Source organism: Euprymna scolopes, chromosome 9 (assembly GCF_053919585.1).
Source record: "Euprymna scolopes isolate OS-2025 chromosome 9, ASM5391958v1, whole genome shotgun sequence".
Classification (NCBI taxonomy): domain Eukaryota; kingdom Metazoa; phylum Mollusca; class Cephalopoda; order Sepiida; family Sepiolidae; genus Euprymna; species Euprymna scolopes.
Genome location: NC_136490.1, coordinates 62,603,874 through 62,630,213, shown reverse-complemented (window position 1 = coordinate 62,630,213; position 26,340 = coordinate 62,603,874). Strand labels below are relative to the sequence as shown.

The window sequence follows — 26,340 nt, the reverse complement described above, 5'->3', positions numbered from 1 at the left end:
CCACATGGAAAGCTATCTTTAATATAGGCACATATTCCATGCCCATGGCGATCTTGGGGGTCAGATTTAGAAGTTAAGTTAGAGTATCCTGTAATTGCAAACTCATCAAGGGAAATAGCCTGTCCAATGCCAGTTTCACTTAAAAATAAAAGGTCTGGTTTAGTCTCCTGTAATTGGGTTTCAACCTCTGGAAGGTTAGAACGTAGACCCCTGATGTTGGAGAAGGAGACATGGTAGTAGGGGTCTACGTTGGAAGTTGGAGAACCGGGTTTAATCGTGTATTTTTTCTTGAAACTTGTCATGATGAAATTTTGGAATTTGTGGACTAGGTCGACAGATTTACTTAGAGCAGGACAGAGAGGGGAAACTAAGAGAGAAAAAGAAACGAAGAATTTTTTTTTTTTTTTTGTACCACATGATAAGGTAAAGCCGTAACAATTACCCACTAGTATGGCATCGAGAGGCCCCACCAGAAGCTACTGCATGGTCCAGATTCCATTCACCAAATGGCAATACAGCAGCCCCAGTACTTTGCACCTGCTGATAGGACAGCCTCCTTAGTGGTTAATCCAAGGTTCGGGTCCCTGACTATCAGGCGGATAACGTCAGCCCAGACAAAACGTTTACCTCCAGCACCCTTACTAGTGACATGGCTACAAGGATAGACATAGAAACAGAAAATTTCCACCAACTCTGCCAACTGTTCGCGCAAAAATACTGCCAACCTAGAAAACAGCTTTTTCTTCTCCCTTTGTCAGAAAAATCACTCATTTAAAAATGAGGACTGAGGGACAAATAAGAAGAAGCGAGAGTAACAGGAGCTGCCGATAACGCATCCACAATGCGTTTTCTACTCTCCATTAAAAAAAAAAATAAATAAAAAAATAACTATTAAGTATTGTACTTAATAAAAGTCCAACGGACCTGTTTAAGGGAAAGTATGGTGATAGATTCCCCTCCCACGAACTAAAAATGAGTACAATTAGGTAATCTATTTTTGCAATCAACTCGGTAGATAAATAAACATTTATGGACGAGAAAAAAAAAAAAAAAAAAAAAAAAATTAAAGCTAGCATTTAATACAACAGAAATACATAAATTAAATACTGAAATAAAATGTAGTTATTAATATTTGAATCTTAAAATAAAAAGTGCGAATTAATAGAGAAAATCACTTATCACAACAACGCATTCCGTCTCCAAACTAGTGAAGAATTTAACTTTTAATAGCGTTCAGAAGATTTTTTTTTTTAAATTAACCGTTAAGAGAAAGCGTGATTTTATTCTGAACTTTAACTAATCACGTTTTAAGCAACTTATGATATAAAACAAAATCGGATGGGGGGGGGGGGTTTCTTCCGAAGTTAGTTGGTGACGTTATAAGTAATAATTGCGAGATAAGATGGGAGCCAGAAATTAGGGGTGGGGGACTGAAAATGATAATATAATGGATTGATTATACAATATTTAAGATCAACTTGGTAGATAAACATTTATGGACGAGAAAAAAAAAAAAAAAAAAAAAAAAAATTAAAGCTAGCATTTAATACAACAGAAATACATAAATTAAATACTGAAATAAAATGTAGTTATTAATATTTGAATCTTAAAATAAAAAGTGCGAATTAATAGAGAAAATCACTTATCACAACAACGCATTCCGTCTCCAAACTAGTGAAGAATTTAACTTTTAATAGCGTTCAGAAGATTTTTTTTTTAAATTAACCGTTAAGAGAAAGCGTGATTTTATTCTGAACTTTAACTAATCACGTTTTAAGCAACTTATGATATAAAACAAAATCGGATGGGGGGGGGGGGGGTTTCTTCCGAAGTTAGTTGGTGACGTTATAAGTAATTGCGAGATAAGATGGGAGCCAGAAATTAGGGGTGGGGGACTGAAAATGATAATATAATGGATTGATTATACAATATTTAAGATCAACTTGGTAGATAAACATTTATGGACGAGAAAAAAAAAAAAAAAAAAAAAAATTAAAGCTAGCATTTAATACAACAGAAATACATAAATTAAATACTGAAATAAAATGTAGTTATTAATATTTGAATCTTAAAATAAAAAGTGCGAATTAATAGAGAAAATCACTTATCACAACAACGCATTCCGTCTCCAAACTAGTGAAGAATTTAACTTTTAATAGCGTTCAGAAGATTTTTTTTTTTTAAATTAACCGTTAAGAGAAAGCGTGATTTTATTCTGAACTTTAACTAATCACGTTTTAAGCAACTTATGATATAAAACAAAATCGGATGGGGGGGGGGGTTTCTTCCGAAGTTAGTTGGTGACGTTATAAGTATGACACTAGACCTAGTCACTTGGGTTTAAATGGCCTATGAAATCTCAAAATATCCAATCAAATCTTGCTCTGCATATTCTAATTGGAATGTAAAATATGAAATACATAAAAATGAAAAAGACTTCCTTTCTGGTTAGTTAGTTCTAAATCTAAAAATATTTGATGTATAATGTATAAAAAGGCACATGAAATAAACATCATGGGAATGCTAATTTTATTTTTCCATATAATTGTTTTATAAATTGGCTCACAAATGAGAAAATTATGGTTTAAGCAGATTAAAACCGGTTATTGGCTTTTAATACTAGAATTATACAATGGATGATGTAATAGATATGTAATGTAGGTTTTAAAGACTGGCTTAGATTTTGTCTCAGAAGGATTACATCTGAATAGTATAAGATGTGGAGATCTTTTTTGGTCACATTGAAAGAATGGATGAAAATTCTTAGGTGAGTAGAATCAGTTGGCAGAGGAAGGCCAAGAAAATCATGGGAGGTTATGGATAGATTTTGAGTGTTAAATAAAAACCTGACTAGAAATAGGCTAGTTTTGAAATCAATTTCTAAAAGCCAACATGTAAAATAGGTGCTAAACTGAATATTATGATAACCTGTTTTCCACCGTTAGAAAAAAAAATGGAACTTTAAAAAAAATTAGCCAACTTTTGAACCCTGTTGATCTCACAAAAAAAAAAAAAACAAGTGAGGAAAACAGGGTTTTTTTTTTTAGGATTTAATCAAGATTAAGCTCTAATGATTCTGAAAATTATGCCAATCGGTATGCTACATTATCTAATTTGAGATTTTTATATTTAATTGTTTAAAATAACTACTAGTCGATTTAAAAGCACCTGCTCTATATTGATAGAAAAGTGCATTTGATTTCAATTTATCTTTCTGTTCTCATCTCCATTATATACTTTAGAAATAATAGTAATAATGAAGTTAAGCAAATTTTGTATTTGTACATTGTAGAATATTTTTTGGAAATAAGTTCTGTTTGAAACAAATTTATTATAATGCCACTGCCATTAAAAAAACAAATCAATAAAAATTCCCTATCCAATCGGCATAAAATGTAACAAACATAATGGAATCCATTCAAGCATTACCTAGCAAACAAGGAAAAAGATTTTTCAAAGACTGACCTAAATCTATTATACTAAATATTGGTTGACCAACATTTTGTTTCCCTAAGGCTTTTTCATTTTGAACTAGCATTTCAGCCCGGCATTGCCCGGGTGATTGAAGGTGTATGTTAAGCAAAAAAAAAAAAAAAAAAAAGTCAATTTTTTTTAACTTTGACCCCTTAACATTTATTGTTTAGGGCTCAAAAATCAATTTAAGTTAGATCCATGTCCCAGGAACCTATATCTAAAATTTCAAGTGTTTCGACCCAAAATTGTCGGAGTTTGGTAGAGTTCTCAAAGATCAAATCGTTGAACTTTGACACCATAACAGCCAAATTTCTGTCCGAAAACCGATCATAAAAATTTTCCCAAATCTCAGTACCCTGTTTATCAAATTTTGAGTTTGTAGACTTAAAATTGACAAAGTTATTGCGTAGGGAAATGTGTACACACAGACATGTTCACTTTTATAGATTTACTAGCATTTCATCCCGGCGTTGCCTGGGTGTTTGGAGGTGCATGTTGAGCAAAAAAAAAAAAAAAAAAAAGCAGTCAATTTTTTTTTTTTTAACTTTGACTCCTTAACATTTTTTTAACTTATGACCCCTTAACATTTATTGTTTTGGACTCCAATCAAGTTATTAAGTTAGATTCATGTCCAAGGAACCTATATCTAAAATTTCAATTGTTTATACCCAAAACTGGCAGAAAAGTTTGGTAGAGTTCTCAAAAGTTAAATCGTTGAACTTTGACCCCTTAACAGCCAAATTTCTGGCCGAAAACGGATTACAATTTCCCAAATCTCAGTACCCTGTATATCAAATTTGGAGTCTGTAGACTGAAAATTTAGTTATTGCGTAGGAAAATGTACACACACGTTCACTTATATATATCTATACTCCTATAAATTCATTTTTCTTTTGTGTGTATTGATATTCATATTAAAACCCTCTTTTTCTATTTATTTAAAAAGGAAATACAATTTTCTTATATATGGATCGTGCAATTGCATTCATCTGCAAGTGATCTAGCTTATTTGCATATTCTTTTAAACATTCATTTTAATTAATTCTCTGTTAGTTTTTTCGGTTTTCTTATGGGCTGATCATCTTCTGTTAACTATTACGTGTAATTATATTCATGCAGATATTCTACATGATTTATACTTGTATAATATTTGCGTAAAAAGTTTATAGTAAACACAATTGTTTCCATATATATTTATGTATACGTATATATTTTTGTTTAATCTATCTATCTATATATCTATGAAAGTGACCGTTTCTGTCTGTCTGTGTATCAGTGCACATTTTCCTACGAAATAACTTTGTCAATTTTAAGTCTACAGACACAAAATTGATATACAGGGTACTGAGATTTGGGGAAATCTTTGGGATCAGTTTTCGGCCAGAAGTTTGGCTGTTAAGAGGTCAAAGTTCAACGATTTAACTTTTGAGAACTCTACCTAACTCCTCCGACAATTTTGGGCCTAAACACTTGAAGTTTTAGATATAGGTTCCTTGGACATGGATCTAAATTAATAACTTGATTTGAGCCCCAAACAATAAATGTTAAGGGGTCATAATAGGGATCAAATTAAAAAAAAAAATTACTTTTTTTTTTTTTTTTTTTTTTTTTTTTTTGTTCTGTTCAACATACACCTCCAAACACCCGGGTAATGCCGGGCGAAAATACTAGTGTATATATATATATATATATATATATATATATATATAAAAACAGAGATGTGTGTGCCACAGACGATTTCTGATTTCTGATCACATCTCCTAAAAAAGTATAGTTCTTACGCTCTTAACTTTACCATAAAATATTTTGGTCTTATTTATTGTCCATCTTAGAAGGGTTTAATTTTTTTCTAACTTGCGATTTACAACTTAAAAAAATACGAAACTAACTTACAATCTAACAATCGAACCTCCGACATCACGGCCGCCATTATGAAACTAAACTAAAAAAAAAAAAAATACGCGCGTTCACTCGTTTTTTTGTGCATTTTTTTTGGGGGGGGGGGGCTAATTTGGCATAATAATGTCCATTTCATAGTATTATCTTGAAAAAATAAAAAAATAAGGAAAATTACCAAAAAAAACAAACAAGAACAACAAAAGTGTGCCGTATTTTTAAAAGTTTTATTGCGTTGTTTTTATTTGCTTTTTTTATTTCATCGGTGAAGAAAATGGCCAAACAGAAATTTTGAAGGCCAAACTGCTTTAAAAAAAAGGCCAAATTTCACGAATTTGGCCTCGCTATAAAAAAAAAAAAAGGGAAATCCCCCTACTTGAACTTTCTGTTTCATTTCGCTTGTAGCGTTGATTTTTTTTCTTTTTTCGCTATAAAAAAATAACTACTTGATGAAATTACGTGATTTTTTCTGTAGGGTTTGGGTACTTGTGCAGTTTTCCATTGACATTAAAAAATGGAAATATTTTTTAAAAAAATATATTATACGTACTCGTCATGGGATAAAATTTGGCGATTAAGTGGTCAATATTCAACGATTTGACCTTTGATAACTCTACCAAACTCCTCCTACAATTTTGGGTCTAAACAGTAAACACGTGATATTTTAGATATAGATTCCTTGGACATGGATCTAACTTATTAACTTTACTTGATCCCTAAACAATAAATGTTAAGAGGTCATAATAGGGGTCAAAGTTTTAAAAAATTGACCGTTTTTTTTTTTTTTCTCAGCATTAACCTCAAAACACCTGGGCAACGCCGGGCACCGATTGCTAGTATATATATATATATGTGTTTAAGAAAAATGTTTTAATTAGCTGTAATTTATGATTAACTAAACAGGTTACTCATTTCTATCTTTACTATCTATTTCTCTTGCCTCCTTTTAACTATTTTGATTAAGCCACTCTAATATTTATATTGATATATGGCATCATCACGTTTGGCGCATCGGTTCCCATCGGATCACCTAAGTTAAGCTACGATGAGCCTGGCCAGTAACAGCTGGGCGACCATTTGGAACTTCTAGGTGCTGTATGTGCTCTCTGTTTATCTCAGCATTGTTTCCAGTCATCCTGGACTTCTCCTTGCCACTGGACTCAAGCAATGCCGATTCAAGAGAGGTGTGGTTGGGGACTACACAACTCTTGCCACACAATTAAACGTGGAGCTACCCCTACAGGGGGTATCCTTTGTTTTTGGAGACATTGAATATTTCTTAATGTCTGTGAGCATTTAGAGAAATGGGGATTCTTAAGTCATCAAAATTAGATACATGTGTCTGTACACTGCACAAGCGCGTATGTAAATCGGATGGTAAATAAGTTGTTTTTCTTCTATATTATCCTTATTTTGTATTTTTTGCGTTCATATATGATTTTTATAACTCGTTAAAACTTTACGTAAACAAAAAATCATTGAAAGCTTTGCCACGTGGCAACCTATTACGTGAATACGTAATATCAAATCATCCATACAACTTTTTTTTTCTTTTTTGTTTTCTTTTTTTTTTTTTACTCGTTAATAAAAAAATCGAACATACCTTTTCACCTTGTCTTGTGGCTTTGTCCTTAAGTTGCTTGCATCCCACCATTCCTCGTCCCTAGAAATAAAAGCTTTCCCAGTACATAATAACAGATGCAAGTCTGTTTTCCTGGATGACTGAGTTTTGTTCAGCATCATTGATTATGTCCCGGTCAAATTTGCATTGACGATTCTTGATACCTTAGAGGAAGAGTGTTTTTTTTTTTTTTTTTTTTTTTTTTTTTTTCTTTCTATGATCTCTGCCATCATGTGCTTCTCGTCACCTCTATGAAAACTCTGTCCTATCCATCCTCTCTGATTTCCAGAGACTGACTTTCCAATCTTTCTTCCACCCAGAACCAGACTAACTCATCTCGTCACAACTCACCACCAATACTGCTCATCATACCATGTATCCAGTGCTTTGCAGTTTGATCCATTTCTAGTGTGACCCATGACACTTCTCCCAAAACAACCTGCAGCTGTGCTCGCAACAGACTTTGTTTTTAACTTTCTAATCTAAAAAGCGATGAGCCCTGATTTTCAATTTTAGATATTTGTACTGACCACAACTATAGACGCATTCCGTCTACATAGAGCTCATTATACAACACTTATGTACAATTAATAGTATTCTGAAAAGAGATCTCCCCAAAACACTGATCAGTGATGATCATGTCCTGGGCATGAAGTGTCTAACCCTGGGTCCCCAAGTTTCCTCAACTTGTTTGCTTAATCGTATAATAGAAAATGCATATCTTTGCAGCTCTCGTAAAGTCTCTTTAGCAAATGCATGTTTTCTCGTGATTTCTGTAAAATTTGTAAGTGTAGTGAATAAAGTGCAATCAGTAATTCAAAACTCCTCCGCCAAGTAATTCCTCCACCATCCAACAACCAGAAGGTCGCATGCATAGCAACAGAAAGCGGAACTTTGCCTTCTCATGTCCGCAATATCACAAAAACTTAAACACCTCCAAGGCGTGTAGGCCTGATCTCCTCCCTACTATACTGATTAAGAAATGCTCAGCTGAGCTAACCCCCATATTTTCCAAGCTTTACAATAAATGCTTTGCTAAATCTTGCTTCCCTAATGGCCTCTGTGGTATCAGTGTACAAGAATTCTGTTGAAAGAACTGACCCTCTCTATTATTGTACTATCACTCTCCTCTCCCTCTTTGCTAAAATCTTTTAGACCTTAATTTATCAAGCACTAGTCCACCACCTCGCAAAAACAAATCTTCTGACAAACAGTATGGATTTAGGCAATGTTGTTCTACTGCAGATATTTTAAGTCATCTCTGAATGCATATACCATGTACTGGATAAGGTGGGCGAAGTCAAGGCTGTAGCCCTTGATATATCCAAGGCCTTCGACAAAGTCTGGCATGAAGACCTGGTAATAAAAATTAAATGCTATGGTATAACTGAACGTATACTAATATGATTAGATCCTTCTTGGACAATAAAACCATCCGGGTTGTCATTGATGGGTGTACATCCAAGCAACATAACATTAATGCAGGAGTGCCTCAGGGGTCAATCCCTGGACCATTATTATTCCTGATATTCATAAACGACCTCCCTTATAATGTGTCCGAGATGGGTATATTTGCTGATGATAACGCGCTCTATAGAATTCATGATGGAAAAACAGATGTACATAAAGACAATGGCAGAATCATTAGAAAATGACCTCCAGTCAGTAGTGGAATGGGGCTGCAAATGGATGGTAACATTTAATGCTAGCAAGACTAAGTTATTATCTTTTAACAATTACGCCTCTCCAACCGCATATATCCATGACAAATAACATCCTACCTGAGAATTCTTCCTTCAAATTCCTCAGCCTAACATTTATGGGTAATATGAACTGGAAAAAATATATTGATGACATTGTGAAAGCTGCTGCAAAGAAGGTGGGTTCCCTCTATCGAGCTAGAAGACTGCTCACACCTGAGAGTATCCTGTACCTCTACAAGGTCATCATTCGCCCATGCATGGAGTATTGTTGCCACATTTGGGCTGGTGCATTTACCACTAGCCCCTCTTCCTCTTGGATAGGGTCCAAAAAAAGTTTTAAATCTAATAGGTCCCACTTTGTCAACTAAGTTCCAATCCCTGACCCATTGCCATAATGTTGCATCCCTGTGCCTGTTTTACAAATACTTTAATGGAATGTACTCTGATGACGTACATATCCTTGACAAACGTGCTTAACAAAAAAATCTCACCCCTTCACTGTTTAGATCCTTAAATGCCAGAAAGCTTTCTATTCTAATAGTTTCTTCCCTCAAACAGCTAGACTTTGGAATTCCCTTCTTGCAACCTACTTCCCTGCCTGTACTGATATGCACAAGTGTAAATGTAATGTAAACAAACATCTTGTTAATCTTTCCTAGGCATAGTCCCAAATAGTAGCCGTTTACATTCAAGTGGCGATATGCCTTCTAAGGAGTTAACGTGAATGTAAAAAAAAAAAAATAAATAAAAAAAAAATGCAAATGTAAACTTATTAAACTAATAAGATTTATAACGGTCTAAATATTTTTAGGCTATTAGGCTGACAATCATGAGATATGCTAGGATCCATAAACTATGCAAATTGTTCTAGTTGTGGACGTTCACACCTTAATAGACTATAGCCTTTACATCCTCAACAAAATTTTTAATTTTGATGAAATTTAAATTACAAGAAAATTGCATGAAATTGTACAGATTTCAAAATTAAGCAAGTTTCAACCAGTTTTGGAGGTTTAACATCAAAAACTCATAACTAATTTTAAGTTTTCACTATAACAGTATGTATCTGTTTGTTTAATAGTATTTCAGTGTTCAGTCTTAAAGGATCCAAAGGTCTTTTTTATTGGTACCTTTTTGTTATTATCTATATCTAAACCAAAACTGGTGCATTAAGATTGTGAAAGTATTTTACCAACAATATCTTTAATGTGATTAATAGACTTAATTTTAAAGATGTTCATTAATTTAAATGCTAATTAGATCTATTTTAATTGCACACAACAATTATGTTAATTTAACAACCATGATGAATATATTACAGCCTTAATTATCAAAGCTTTTTGATGCATAGTTTTGATACAATTCATTTCCCATAAAATATAGCTTCAAAATTTTATTTAAATTTGAGTCTTTTAAATGAATTAACCCAACATATGTGTATATGAAGCTCATGATCTGGATCTGTTTTTACGCCAATTTTGATGAATGACTGTTTTAGCTTTTGTTAAACTTAAATTGAAAGATCCTCACCACTTCTAATACATAAAGTTTAATCACTTTAATTTAGACCTAAATAGCATTGCCTCTGACAAATTGATATTTGATTTTTTTCCAGTCAATCATTTACAGAAATTTTAAATCTGTATTTATAGATTCCAATCAATTTCATAGATTACATATTTTATCCTATCCCATTCATCTTGCAGTAATAGAGAATTAGATTTAACATTTATTGAATAATGAATAAAGATGATTATCAAATGAAATAGCTCACAATTTGCAAATTATGTAACTCAGTAAGAAATGTTTACTGTCATTTCATTATTGTAAACATCCAATTTCTTTATTCATTTCCATTCATATTACTCTGCACATAGAATTTTTTTCCTCGTTAAGTCATGTTAGATTGAGGAAAAAAAAAGAAATTACGATGACAACATAGAAATTAAGACTAACAATAACATCAGCATAATACTCACTTGTCAGTTATTATTGACATCCTGATACATTAAACATGATTAAACACTGGACAAATGTAACATAAACAATAATTTCTTTTATATTTTAATAAGTCTTATTTTAACATCCTACATCGTCTGTTACTTACAAGGAGTTGTTAGCCTGTACAAATTTAATAACAAAATTTCATTATAGCAATATTGGCCATGGGTGTGTGGAACTAGTATTAAAAACAAAATTTTCCAAATATGGTTAAATGAAATTAAAAATTCAATTAAAAGTTAGGTTAGAATTTGAGCTAGTTTTTCAGGATGTTCTGATACAAACTGGAAGTCTCCAGTCACACACAGCAATTAATGTGGATAAAATCTTGCTCTTGTTTTTGAACTGGAGGAAGCCATTGTGATTAAGACAGCTATCCTCATCTCCACCATGTTGGACATGTTGAGGGAAGATCCATGGAATATAATGTAAAAAGACTCTGAAAGAATTGATAAACCCAAAATGATTGCTATTAATAACTTCTTACAACCTTCCTTTCCAGGGCAATTGCTCTTGACATATCGAAGGCCTTCAATAAGGTATGGCATAAGGGCCTACTTCACAAGATTTCCAGCTGCGGTATCACTGGAAGTGTTTTCTCAATCATTAAATCATTTCTCTCTGATAGGTTCAGAAGAGTAGTGGTTGATGGGCAGAAATCAGAGGCCCACAGTAATTATGCTGGAGTACCCCAGGGGTCCATCTTGGGCCCAACTCTCTTCCTGATCTACATCAATGATCTCCCAAAACACATACTTAAATCATTCATTGACATCTATGCTGATGACACGACCATCTATGGCAACACATCAAAGGCCGTAAATGACAAAGTTCTCTCTAATTCTCTCTCCTCTGATCTTGAACGCGTGGTACAGTAGTGGAAGAGGTGGCTGATCACTTTTAATGCATCCAAAACTAAGTTTCTATCTTTACATCATCAACGCTCTGATCCCCATCTGGCATCAATTGAAATGTATGGCTCTCATCTTGGGGAGGCTCCATGTTTTACAAGCTTCTGGGTTTGACCTTTACTTCTGATCTGAAATGGAACACGTACATCAGATCTGTTGCCAAGGACACTGGGAAAATGGTGGGATCCTTCTACCACTCCAGAAGATATCTCACTACTGATGCAATTCTCTATCTGTATAAAAGCCAAGTAAGTCCAAGGATGGAATACTGCTGCCACATCTGGGCAGGAAAAAAAAAAAGAAAAAAAAGTCTATCCTGCCTTGACAGAGTACAAAATAGACTTTGTGGTTTAGTGGGGGATGCCCTTTTCTCTTCCCTGCAGTCTCTCTCCCACAGAAGAGACGTTGCAAGCTTGTCTTTGTTTTATCGTTATTTCGATGGCAAGTGCTCGTCTGAGCTCCAATCTCTCGTCCCCCCTTGCCAATCTTTCACGAGAAACACCCGTCTGTCATTAATTTTCCCCACTCTTTATCTGTGCCTAAATCCAAACGTAGATTCCATGAGAAGAGCTTCTTTCTCAGGAGTGCACGACTGTGGAACTCTCTTCCATTTGCCTGTTTCCCACCTGACTACAACTTGGATGTCTTCAAATCCAACATAAACAAATTCCTGACAAACCGCCCCCTTAAGTAGGACACTCTATCAAATCTCCAATACTAATGATTACTGCAATACTATCTCATTGATTACTGTACATGCAATAACCCTTATCTCTGAGTGGCCTCCGGGCCTTGATAAGTGGTGACCCCCACCCCATGTAAAAAAAAAAAAAAACGCTTTTATTAAGATGGCTGCAATGAAAGGAAAAAAGAAAGGGCAACATCGCCTTGATGCCTACCACTGCTATATGGCATCTATGCAACATAAAATTAGATGTCAACATTATGAGACGCCATCCAGATAATCTGCTAGGATCAAAGAATTGGCCCACTGCAGTCCTATACCACAGCCACCTATTTGAAATCCTGCAAATTACTCAATGCCAGGGCATGCAAAACCAGATAAGTTAGCAAAGAATGCAAATCTCTAATTGCTTCAAACTATTTGGAAAATGATTATGAAAATCTCTGGAAAAACCTGTTCAACTACTTTGCAAAACTTCACTAAAGCAATAACTAAAAACGATATAGAAAATATATCTAAAAGCATAAATTTCTTTTTACAAAAAAACTAATAATTCTTTAAACTATAAACATGAAACAGAAAAAAAAAAATTAAAATCAAATTTGAATCTGATAATTCTGAAACCAACAATCGTTTACATTACAGAATCAACATTAGCTATCATTTGATCTCACACTCTAGTCTCTCAATATTTTTTAATTTAACCATTACAAAAACTGTTCTATCAGTGAGGGTCATAAATTCACTGACTGCATCCCCACATAGAGAGGTGCAACCCCTTCTGAATATGAAGCTACCATTAAACTGTGGGTGATTGATTACCTACGATGCTTTTGAATGAAATCGTGTTGGCTGAGTCATTCTTACACTTAAACTACCGTGAGTTTGAAGAGACCTGATTCCGTCTCAATCTGATTCTTCAAAAAATCACAACCGTATTTTTTTTTTTTTTTTAATTTATTTATATTTTTTTAAATCTCTTAAATAGATACTGGAAGCAGATAGTGACTGTAAATCAATTATGTTGAGAAGAAAAGTCTACCAATGCCAAGGAGTAATGTTTTTCGAGAATGGTGTCATTGGTGGGATGCTTCCTTGGGATGCTCTGTTTTCATTCATTTTAGAAAAATGATGATACCCTCTGAAATTTCCTTATAAGAGTAATGTTTTCTAGAAGTAGTGGAATGTATTTTGAGAGCAATGTATGTTAGGAATATAAATAATTGTTACCTATAGAATTATTTAATAACTTTATCTGGCGTTGCTCCGTCAAAACATTGCGTGGTGGAGAGTTTAGTCACATACTATTTAAGATAAACTGAATATCCTAACTTGTTACGAAAAGTTGGTTTTAGGGAAGTATAAACCTCCATTTTGGTCTATGGTAATTAAACTCGAAGTAACTTTCATAGTTGAAAGTAATAAATAACTCTTGATAATTGAAAATAAACTAACTATAAATAATATTTCTAAGAACAATTAAAACGATTCTATTACAAATTATTAACATCAAACTAATTATTAATAGATTTTCTTTTATGTAATGTGCAAATTAGATTACTCATTGAATGTAAATTTTTTTTTTTTTGATAATTAAATATATAGAAATAAGTGTATATAAGTCTGTTTTCAGTATGAAAATTAATTTGCGAAACTGTACTCCTTGTTCATATTAAATTGTGCACTAACAAACACTGAAATACGACTTTATTATAATACAAGATTCAAGCAAGCAAGGATGCCAGTATGGGCCCCAGTTGTATAATTATATAGATGAAATAATTCATAGATGCTTAATATGCTGTAAAATGAAACAAACTTAAAAAAAAAAACAAAAAAAACAGGCCATTATTAAAAAAAATGTTATTTTAACTACTATTAATATCTGTAAATCTTGATGTTAATCCACTATTTGTGGTACATTAAGATGTAAAATAAATTGTTGCTCCTAACAAAATTAATGTACTTATTGTTTTGGAATATGATTTCAGCTTGTTTGTACAGTTTCCAATAATGGAATCTTAGTGTCTCCGAATGACATTGTCAATTTTAGTGTGGCTTTGTCATAGGGAATTTGGATCTGTGGAACAAATTCGCTTTGTTTTTTAGCCGCTAAAAATAGTGGCTAAGGGGTCAAAATTGAAAAATATAAACTTAGCAGGCATAAGTCAACTTTTTCCATCTATCCTAACTATATTAACATCAAAGCGGATTCTTATTTATGATACAATAGATCTTGAAATAATCTACATATAATCTGAAAATACCTATAAACAGCTTTAGGTCTTAATTTTTATATTTATTTTATAGGCAGCTTCTATTAAATCAATATTTTGTAATATATAGTGGCAATTTGGAATTGTTATTAGCAATATTTTTTCTGTAGTAAAAGATCTGATGTCACTGTGATACTGAAGATTTAATTTGAAATGTTTATATTAAGTTTAAAATAAATTTCACACAAAGTCATAAAAAATGTGTACAAAATGGGCGTTGTTGATCATCTTGGTCTAAAGTGATAAAAATGCCTTCCTACTCTTAACTAGAATCATCTGTTACCACAATACCACATTTACACTAGGGGCCCATCCTACTTGAGATGACCCAAAATTTGTTAGGAATTTTATTTTTTCATGAATATATTTTATATATAAAGATTTCATTGATATAAAATGGTGAGTCAAGGCAGAAGGTTTGCTTGTTCAGAACTGGAAACAAATAGGTTGTCCTCTAAATGCGAGTGAAGTATAAGTGTAAAAGGGGAGGAAAAAAAAAGTTGGGAGGTTGAAGACAAATTTGAAAAGGGAAATTGAACATGTTAAAGGAGTAACTCATTCATCTGATAGGTTTTTATACACACGTTTGCCACTTGTATCTTTTTTAAAAAAATTGAGGAATGACTCTTGCTTGAAAGATGCAATCATATCCTGCCATTACCTTTGTCGGTCAGTGTAGTATATATATTTCTAGGCTAGCAAAAATGTGAGCAGAGGAAGCATATTATTTTGCTAATACATAAAATTATATAAACATTGTTAGTTTATGTGGATTGATCAACATTTCGACATTTCCATGTCGTCAGAACTCCAAATATTTTGGGAGTCCTGACAACAACCTTGAAATGTCGAAAAGTTGATCGATCCACGTATACGCCTAACATGGTTTATACAATTTTATTTATAAGCTCTATGCAAATAATGAGCACTTGATTTTGTTAATCAGTATACTTGAATTAATTGGGCAATTATATTATACTAGCTGGATGCCTGGCATTGCCCGGTCGTACAATATGCTTAAACATGATAATTTATGCAGATTGCTTATGTATTAAAATATCATAGAATTAATCCTTTATTGAATATTATATATTACAAGGATTAATTTGCCTGTATGACTAATTTGCAAAAAAAAGTTTTTAAATAAAAATATCAAATTCCATACAATATCACCTCCGCTGATATTTGGGCTTGACAATAAATGCCCTGGAAAGGTCACTTCTGATTAATATTTAGTTTTAAAATATGCAAATGAAGAAATGATTTGTGGCAATTTTAAATGGTACCTATTATTATGTCATCGTAAATTGAACTCGTTAATAAAAAATTCCAATAAAATGGTGAGGTACACCTGGGTTTGAACAGGATCATTCAATCTGCAGTCGAATGCTCTACCACTTAGCTATATCTCCAGATTATAATATCTGTTTTTAAGAATAAATGATTTGCTGAGATTTTATTATTTCCCTTAGCAGGTTTAATGTAAAGTTTTCTCCTGTAAAAATTTTTTTTTTAATCTATAAAAGAGAAAAGACTTTAAAATCTTTTTTTTTTTTTTTCTTCGATTCTTGTTGGATGAATTTCTGTACAAAACATATCTAAGAACATTGCCAGACATGTAAATTATCTTTGTGTGAAATTTGCAGAAGATGGACGTTTTGAAACCTATGCGGAAGGAACTTGCGCGCGCACACACACACACACACACACACACACACACACACACACACACACACACACACAGTGACTTATATAAGAGTGGAGATGGAGATATACAGTTGTGCGCAAAAGTATTCGACCCCCTACCAAAATTGTCTTATTTCTTTGAATGGATACTTCAATTATCTTTAAAACCTTCTTTAACGACTAAGTTCGAATAAACTGTATAGTTTTCAACAAAAAATAATAAAAAGTAATTAGTGCTTGATAATATAAATAAATTTATTTACAAAAATATGGATGTTGCAAAAGTATTCGGCCCCTTTTCATTAATACTTGGTTGAAGCTCCTTTGACCTTGATTACTGCAAGTAAACGTTTCCTATAACATCTAACGAGACTTCTACATCTGTCCACTGGAATTTTAAGCCATTCTTCTTGACAGTACTGTTTTAATTCAATCAAATTAAATGGTTTTCTTTTATGTACCGCAATTTTTAAATCCTGCCATAAGTGCTCAATCGGATTTAGGTCTGGAGACTGGGAAGGCCATTCTAGAACTTTCACCTTATTATTCTTTAACCATGCCTTAGTGCTCTTTGAAGTGTGTTTAGGATCGTTGTCCTGTTGAAAGGTATACCTCCTTCCATGCCCCAACTGGTTCGCAGACGGAACAAGATTTTCTTTCAGTATGGACTGATATTTTACTGAATCCATTCTTCCATCGATTATGGTTAATCTTCCAGTTCCATTTATACTGAAACAGCCCCACACGATGATTGATCCACCTCCATGCTTAACGGTTGGAACGGTATTCTTCACATTATAAGCAGTATTTTCTTTTTGCTAAACATAGCGTTGCTGGTTGCGTCCAAATAGTTCCACTTTCGTTTCGTCTGACCAAATTATATTATTCCAGTAATCAATAGGCATTTCTAGGAACTTTTTTGCAAAATTTAATCGAGCCTTTTGATGAGCTTTGGAAAGTAAGGGCTTCCTTCTGGCAATACGTCCATGCAATCCGGCACGATTTAATGCCCTACGAATAGTTGACAAGTGTACATCTGAGCCAGCATTCTTCAAATCGTTCTGCACATCCTTTAGGTTAGATTTAGAGTCTATTGAAACTTGTCTAACAATTTTCCTAGCCTCACGTGTCGTAATTTTTCTTGGACGACCTGATCTTGGAAGACTTGATACAATCCCTTTTACTTTCCATTTTTTGATAATGGACATAATAGTCGACCGTGGTATAGAAAAACGTTTGGAAATTTTTTATAACCTTCTCCAGACTGGTAGGCATCGATTACTTTCTTTTTAATGTCTTCAGAGTACTCTTTGTTCTTTGTCATAGTTGCAGATTTGTTGACGTTGAAAAAGAATTTTTTTTTACTTGAAACAATTATTCAATCATTCAATATGGCATTGAAGTTCAATTTGAACTGATTTTAGATTCAGTAGAGTCATAAATATTATTTATAGGAAATAAATACAAGGTCAGACTAAAATAATAAACTTAATGACGCTTTTATTTAAACTTTAAATTAAAGGGATCGAATATTTTTGCAACATCCATATTTATATTTTTTGTAAATAAATTGATATATATTATTAATCTCGAATTACTTTTCCTCATTTATTGTTGAAAAATATACAATTTATTCATAATTAGCCGTTAAAAGGCGTTATGAAGATTTTTGAAGTATAGATTCAACGAAACAAGAAAATTTAGACAGGGGTCAAATATTTTTGCGCACAACTGTATAATTAGATTTACCCAGCTTTATTTCTGTATGAAATATGTTAAATATTAATAGTTAATACAACTTGATATTAAACAATTTTACTTTCTATTATCTTGCTGGCTTCGCAGGCCAGAAGCAGAATCAATTCATGATGGTCCCCAGTGTGGTGCGTCATTAACAAGCCATTGAGGAAGTCACAAGTGGCAGGGCCTATCATTTTACTTATCTTCATAGCAATTGGTTGGAACATACACCTGTCAAGAAGACCAGTGTATTTATAATATTGTAATTATTTTAGATTTTATCAAGTTCCATATTTATTTCCAGACCCACAAAGGCCAAGAAATAGTATTTTTAGTTACTTGCATACCAAAGATTGATCGTAAAAAAAAAAATATCGCTCTAAATATCAAACCATTCCCAACTAATTTTCTTATGTTCTTATTACCCAAATAATTTTTTTTAAAATGTGTCCGTATTTTGTCAGTTGATATTGAAAGATAATATTGGCATTGTGGATGTATTTAAGTGGACACATATACATACACAGACAACTAAGTAAAAACAATATTGATTTTACATAATTAGTGATTGACAAAAATGATAAAAGAAAACGATTTGTGACTTGCACCTAGTGACGTTTTCCATTTGTGCTAACAAAACTAAACACTTATGGTGATAATGTTAGATTTTATAAAAGTTAATGCGTACTCTAAAGTGACTGAAAAATTATCAGCCTTTGTTGGTTATAGTCAGCTGACATACATCCTAACTTCCGGTAGAGGTGACAAGGCAAATCAGTTCATTCACTTTTATTGTGGTTCAGTATTTCTATTGTGAAGTGATTTATTGAAATAAGATATAAGAAAAGGACATTATTGAAAAGTCTACTAATAAAATAATTTTTTTCTTAATTTGTATAATGTTTATAAGTCTTGCCAACCATCGAATTGTACTAAACATGTTTAAAGTTTTGTTTAATAGGGCTTTCATTACTGTTTTTTGCTGATACACAGTTCATAAACTAAATAGTTCATGACTTAAAGATTTTTAAATGCGTTTTCAATTTTTCTTTTAAAAAAAAAGATTACAATAATTCTTAATTAAAATAAGACCGAAAAAAAACTTTCAATGATTATTAAATTTAAAAAAAAAAAAAAAGAAGAAAAAAAAAAACGATCGGAAAAAACGTAATAAAAGTACATGCACAGGGGAAGTATAGACGTGGGGGGGGGGGAACTGATTTGCCTTGTACTCACTTCTGGTAGCAGATACACCAGAAGTTAGGAAGCATGTTAGCTGACTATTACTGACTTTGTTTTTTATAGAAATGGCTTTCGTCCTACTCTTCACTTCACATTTTACAAATAACTTAAAGTTGAGATGATTTTAAATATATGCATTATTGGTATTTATTTTTTATTTATATATTTATTTTTGTTTATTTCTTCAGCCAGTAAAAAAGAAGAAAATTAAACGAGAGATAAAAATTTTAGAAAATCTACGGGGTGGAACCAATATAATTACCCTTTTATCTATTGTGAAAGATCCAGTGGTAAGTATTAATTTTTCAATTTTATATTTGTTTGCAAAGCAAATCCAGATTTTTAGTGTTTTTTTTTTTGTTTTTGTTTTTTTTTTTTTTTAACAAAATTGCTGTCGAATTGTTAAACAACTTGTTTTTCTCACATCAACATAATGTTTTTAAAAAAAATTTTTTTAATATATACATTGACTGTAAATAGAAAACAATTTTTAAATTTTGTATTTAAAAAAAAAAAAAAAAAAATTACAGAGGTAGTGTTAAGACGATCCTATTGAGGACCAGCTAAACTTTGATAACGCAATAACAATTTATACATCATCCATATTCATCTCCTGTATGAACGTTTATCAACTGGCTACATCTGACTGCTCACAATCTTATCCTCACTGGAACAGGCAGTCATCAGAATATCAAGAGCAATTTCTTGGTCAACCTGGAACTCAAATAAAAAGGGAATTAATCAGAGAAAGCTATATACAAGATTATAAGTAATCATTTACAAATGATAGTCGCATTAATCTGCTTATAATACTGTGCAAACATACCCGCCTCATTTAATCTTTCTCAACATAATTTCCAATGTTTTTAAGTTTTATTATTGTTGTACTAAAATTGTCTCATCAATTAAAATCAAAATTGATTTAAATATTTATTCTCAGTCTATCAAGATGAGGGCGTTTTTTTTTTTTTTTTTTTTTCATGTATTCCTCTGCTAAAATGCTATTCATTTATTTTGGTACTACAATGTCCCCCCACCCCCTGTACTCATTAATCTATCTTATGGTTCTAAGTTGATTCAAGGGAGATTACTTAAAATTTTTTTAGTCCATCCATCCAATTTAAGGGAGAAAATTCAACAATTCTCACCCAAAATCAATGTTTTTAATTAAATGTAAATATTTTTGTTCTGCAAATTTAAAAGCAAAATAAATTTTTAAAAAATATATAGTTAATTGTGATTAAATGTGAATACTGTTTTTGAATGAATTAAAAAAAAAAAGTTGTATATAAGTTTAAATGATTCAGATTAATTTGGATTGTTCTATTGAAAAAATCATAAAAAAATATTGAGTTTGTGGTATAATGCTACAATATTTTGGTTGGATTCACTAAATTTAAAAAAAAACTTATCACTGGATATTACATAAATAAGTATTTCATCTAAATCTTATAATTCTATGAAATTTTGGAAATATTCAAGGTAAAGTTTTGGACAATTATCTCGTAGATTTATTTGGCAATATCAATAAATCTTTTACTTTATGGCATGTCTAAATATATCTTCCACTTTATATTAAAAAAAAAAAAATCAACAGTTGATACCCCCCCCCCCCCGTTATTGGTTCATCATGTGAAAAATTATTAGCAAAGCAGTTTATAATTTTAATATTTACCTATGTGTATATTTCATCTTTACCAAAAATCGTGTGGCTAGATATAACTGTTCTGCTGGTTGCACACGTTGAACTCCAGACTTAAGTCACCTTTTAACACTCATCTGATGTTTTTATTTATGGTGAATGAAGAGAAATAAATGTATTATTTTTAAGCAAATTATACATTACACCAAGATTTTCAACAATCCAAGGGAGGAAACTCACACTTTTTTTGCTTAACTAGAAGCTTTATAACACTTTAATATCTGCACTCTGAAGAATCTAACATAGTGAAATATATATTACATTTTCTTTTTTTTTTCTAGACAAAATTTTATATATAAAATTCACTATGTCGCCATTTTTACAAACTGCATCTCTGAGATGTCAGGTTGCAGAGTGGCTAAAGGCAGATCAAATGGTTGCATTTTTTGTGAAGTGTTTATAGGTCTTTGGCTGGTAAAATTAGCTGCTAAGGGGTCAAGATTGAAAGGAATTAGAACTTGACAAGTGTAAGTCAACTTAATGTTCTTTTGTACATATGCAAAAATATATACATTAATGTTAGTTCATTTTTAGCTATTTCATATCCAACTGACAATAGCTGCTCCCACTTATCGACTACAAACATTTAAACGAACCCCGTACTTGTAAAAAAAAAAAAAATGACATCTACGCTAACCCTTTCCCTCCCTCTCGCTCTCTCTCCCCCTCTCCCATCTATTTAATATACCTTTCTGAAAAACCAAAAGCCAATTAAAATAAAATATTAAAACTTCCCCCCTCCTCTCCTTACACCCTCACTTTTCTCTTTATCATCCTCTCTCCACCTCCCCCTCCCTATATCCATATATCTCCACCCACGCCTACCTGAATCTGCTACCTCCACACAAACAATACAATCAAATGTATCTTTAACCTTCAAAACTGAAATATTGTCAACACCTGCCTCTCCCCTTTCTTTCTTTCTTTTTATTTTTCTTAAAAACACTTTTTTTCCAATAAATAACAACCACTTCTGCGAGGCCTGACGAGGCTGTTGGATCGTAAACATGGTCCAACATCTGAAACATATGTAGCCAAACAGATAAAACGGTAATAAAAAATAAAACATATATTGGCTCTGCAATAGTATTGAGCACTCTCTTCAAGTTTTTACTAATTACCAGTTTTACCAAATATATATATATATATATATGTAAGTATTTTAAGGATTGATGTCGCTTCCTGATTGCCTGTTCTAAAATGAGTTACCATATTTGAAAGGTTGGGAACCACCGATCTTGACAACCTGGCTGGTATTGCTTAAATAACAATCTATAACCCATAAGCAAGATTTATAAAAAAACATATGGAAATCAAATCTACTGTTAAATTACTCTGTTATTGCTTCTGTTTTTTTATCTCATGAAAGTTTGTATATTGCATATTTCATTCTCCAGCCATTTCTTCCTAATCTTTAAACCTCACAGATTCGTGAATTCTCTTCCACAGATGAATTTTTCTTTCAAATTCTGTGTACTGTCTGTGGTCAAAATTCTCAAATTGATTTTGTTAGCTATCTTATTCTCTCCTTCTCTTCAGATTTCCTTATTATTCATAAGGTGTATAATTTGTTGTATCTTTAAACTTTTACTGTTTCCACCAGTCGGCGAAACTGTTCTCATCATCTAGATTGTTCTCGGAAGTTACCGATTAGCTCAATATTCTAATTTGCCATGAATACATTGTGTAAGTGCAATATAGTTATTTCGTCACCTGGCTTCATTGATGGTTTATGGTCATTCAACATCAGATATTCAAGTATATTTTGTTGAATATGTTGGACATTGTGTATGTTAAATTTTGGTCCTATTGAAATGTTTAATTTGTATTTATTTCTAATTGATACCTCATATCAATATTGCAGGTATAAAGACTGGCATGCTAAAATTTTTTTTTTGGATATAGACATTTTGGTAAAAACAAATATATACCTCCACTCAACACTAAACTACAGTATACAAAATAGGTTTCAAAAATCAAAACTTGACCCCTCTACCAGTTTTAAAATACTCAAAACATTCTTTTTCTTAATATCTGATCTGATCTCATTAACTGACCAACAAAATAGCACAACACAATCTTCTAGATAATCATGTATAATTTTTCCCATCTTCTAAAACAGTTTTTTCTTTATTACTAGAATACTTTTTTTTATTATTTATTTATTTTTTTTTACTACTTTCTTACTAGGATATCTATCCCAGAGCAGGTGAAATTAATTCCGCCAAAATAGAATTGTTTAGCACCAAGTTGAAGTCCTTGTATAAAAATTAAAATCATGATGTAATGATACTAAATCTCATGTTTAGAATCTTTATTCTAATTTTGATTAAAATCCATTGCATGATTTTAGTTCTAGAAAATGTCTAAAATTTAAAATTCTTCAGAAAGTAAGATTTAGAATGGATTGAAAATTTAGAATTCCTCTTGATGAATTTGACTACAGATAATGCAAATCTGATAAATTAAAATTTTCAAATGGGGTCTATTATGTCCATAAAAATCTTTTAAAATACCCCAAAGAAATTAAAATTTAAGATTGATGTCATATATTTCTAAATTTCACAAAAAATTATGTTTGAATTTTTATGAAGAGGTTCCTCTAAACATAGCCCACATTCAGATCACTCTGTAGCATTCCAAAAATCATAATCAGTTAATTAGTTCAGGAGTGGATCTTGTAAATAAAAAATAACTTTATAAAGATTGATAGATATAAAACTGGAAAAAATTGTTCCATTTTTAGCATGTGTGTTATGTCAGCATAACCAAAAATGATCCCCTTCCTTCTCTAGTTAATGTTTTATATTGTTGTTTATTCTAAGAAATCCTGTTTCGATGACTTTTCAGAAATTAGAATATTAAGTTTATATAGAAACCTATCCTCTCCTTTAAAATTGAATCATACTTTCATACATTTTTTTTTTTTCTTTAACCAATAAGGAAATAAGGACCTCAGCTGATAAAAGCTGAGGAGAGAAACAAAAGGGACAGATTTTGATCAATACCAGATTAACCTTAACTTTCGCCCATTCACATTGTAAACAGTTATAAAATAACTGACTTGTTTGGATTTTCGTGAGCAAGATTTATTTTTTTGTTAGGTATAGTTTTATATACATATAACGCAAAACTTTTTAATGAAACTACTTTAAAAAAAAAAAAAAATTTTTTTTAATGGCAAGCATTTTATTTTTTAAATAAGGAAAAAGCCTGCTGTTCCCATCCACCTCACCAAAATGAGGCACTTATAATTTGTACGAAAAAGATAAAAAAGAAAGAGTTCTATTTTTTTTGGTAGGAATTTTTATTCTTGAATAATAAAGGAAAAACAAGTTGAACTGATATACTTTGGAACTCCATCCCGGGTTTCTGACTGTACTAATATGCAGAAATTTAAATTTAATGAGAACAGATATCCTGCTGCTCAACTCTCTACATAGTGTCCCTTTAGACATGGTTCCAAATAGTAGCCACTTATATCCAAGTGGCAGTGGCAAGGGTGAATGAGTAAAACAAAAAAAAAAAAAAAGATAGGTAAACTTAGTTATTTATAAACATTAAACAAAAAATACTTAAAATTTATTGTTTTAAGTTAAACATATTTCTTCTCTGAGAATTATGTTTCCATGTTTGTTTCTTCATGAAATACATTTTTACATTTTCTCTTTTTTTATATATTAGTACTAGGGAATCATAATATTCAACTTGTTATGGGAAAGTTTCATTCTCGCCAAACAGTTTAAAAGTTTCCAAATTTTATCCAATTTAATGACCCAAAAGATACTACAATAAGATTTTATTCAAATTTTACAAAAATTCCAAATAAAAAATTTAGTATTGTAAAAGAAACAACTTTAAAATTGTCATTGACTTTAAGTTAAACAATTTACTTTTCCAGGAAGTAAAATATAAGTAAAACGGATTCCCGGACAACACTGGGTAAATAAAACTAATTAAAAAAATAATAGTAAGAATAGATGAAATTGTCCAAGAAATATTAGATAATTTTTTTTATTGATAATCTATATATTAATATGATAGCGTGTGTGTTATTTTCTGTGTTACGCTTATATCCGGGTCGTTTATTATTTACTTCCATTTCTTGTAATAATTTTACCAAGAATTCATAAGTTTTGGTTTCAGTTTCGATTATAGCTGATGGCACTCAAGTCATTTCATATTTTATAAATAATTTTTTATAATAATTTTTCATTTTCTATAAATAATTTTACTAAGAATTCTTCATGATTTTGATTATAGCTAATGGTACTCCGATCTATTTTTTAAAACAATGAAGAATTCTTCATAAGTTTTGGTTTCGATTATAGCTGAAGGAACTTAAGTTTTATTTATATATTCATAAGTTTGGGATTCGAACAAAAACGGTCCTCTCGTGACAATGACTGATTCTACGCAGCGTCAGATGACGTGACCTGATTTACTTTAAATAGTTGAAAAACCGAATAAATTTCATGTACGGGGCGTTAGCTCAGTTGCTTAAGGCCGTGGTTCATTATCTAAACGTTTCTGGTTCGAATCGTGGTGTAAGATGTTTTTTTTTTTCGATTTTTTTACTTCGCTTATTATTAGCAACACCCCAAAACACCCGGGTACCCACCGATTTTTTTTTTTTAAATTTTAATATCGAAACAGGCTTGTTGAAGCCATTTTTCACGTGTTCGTTTTTCTGTTTTCATCGTTCGTTTGCTGTACGTTAGTTTTTTGTGTCTCTCCCCCCCCCCCCCCGGCTTAAGTGTTAACATTGTTTTCTTTTTTTACTTCGCTTATAACAAACAAACCTACGTCATCTTAACGCTCGAGGACTTCCGGCCACGCACCTGTCAATTTGGTTCTTAAATAAATTCAAACATCTTTCACTAACTCATTCTGGCTGGCCGATTTTATTTTCAAACTTCGCCTCAGGGCTTCGGGTTCGGGAGAGTCTTCATTTACACTGAACATCTACAGAATGCCAACATCAATATATTACATATGAATCGGTCCCCCTGTGGAATTTCCACAGGTCCCACTAGTACAAAAGTTAATATACATTGTAAATTAAATACGTTGTAACTGAATTATTTAAACTATAAAATTATTTAAAATGTATTAATGGAAATAAACCTATTATATAATGATAGTAAAAAATGCACTTTACATAAAAATAAATCATACTGGGGAAAATCCTAACAAGTCGGTTATCTTTTTTTGTTTTATTTTACTTCAAAGTTCTCAGAAATCAAGGGGCACACTACCTGGGGCATGTTCCATTAAAGTTCTTTATCTTTCAAACATTGAATTAGTAAAAAGATTGAGAACATAATTTTCCTTTCCCTCCAATTAACCATTTTCATGTTGTAGTATATCTTTAGTTTTGGTCTCTTCGTTTTACTGGATTCC

At 31.8% G+C, this 26,340-nt stretch overlaps 1 protein-coding gene across 1 annotated transcript in view; it reads left to right on the top strand.

The window, feature by feature from the left end:
• Positions 1-26,340, top strand: part of LOC145284542 (casein kinase II subunit alpha) — a 128,018-nt gene that overhangs the window by 66,924 nt on the left and 34,754 nt on the right. The window contains exon 3 of the mRNA XM_080133446.1: positions 19,424-19,525. Coding sequence (XP_079989572.1) covers positions 19,424-19,525 — 102 coding nt within the window. The remainder of the gene's footprint in view (positions 1-19,423; positions 19,526-26,340) is intronic.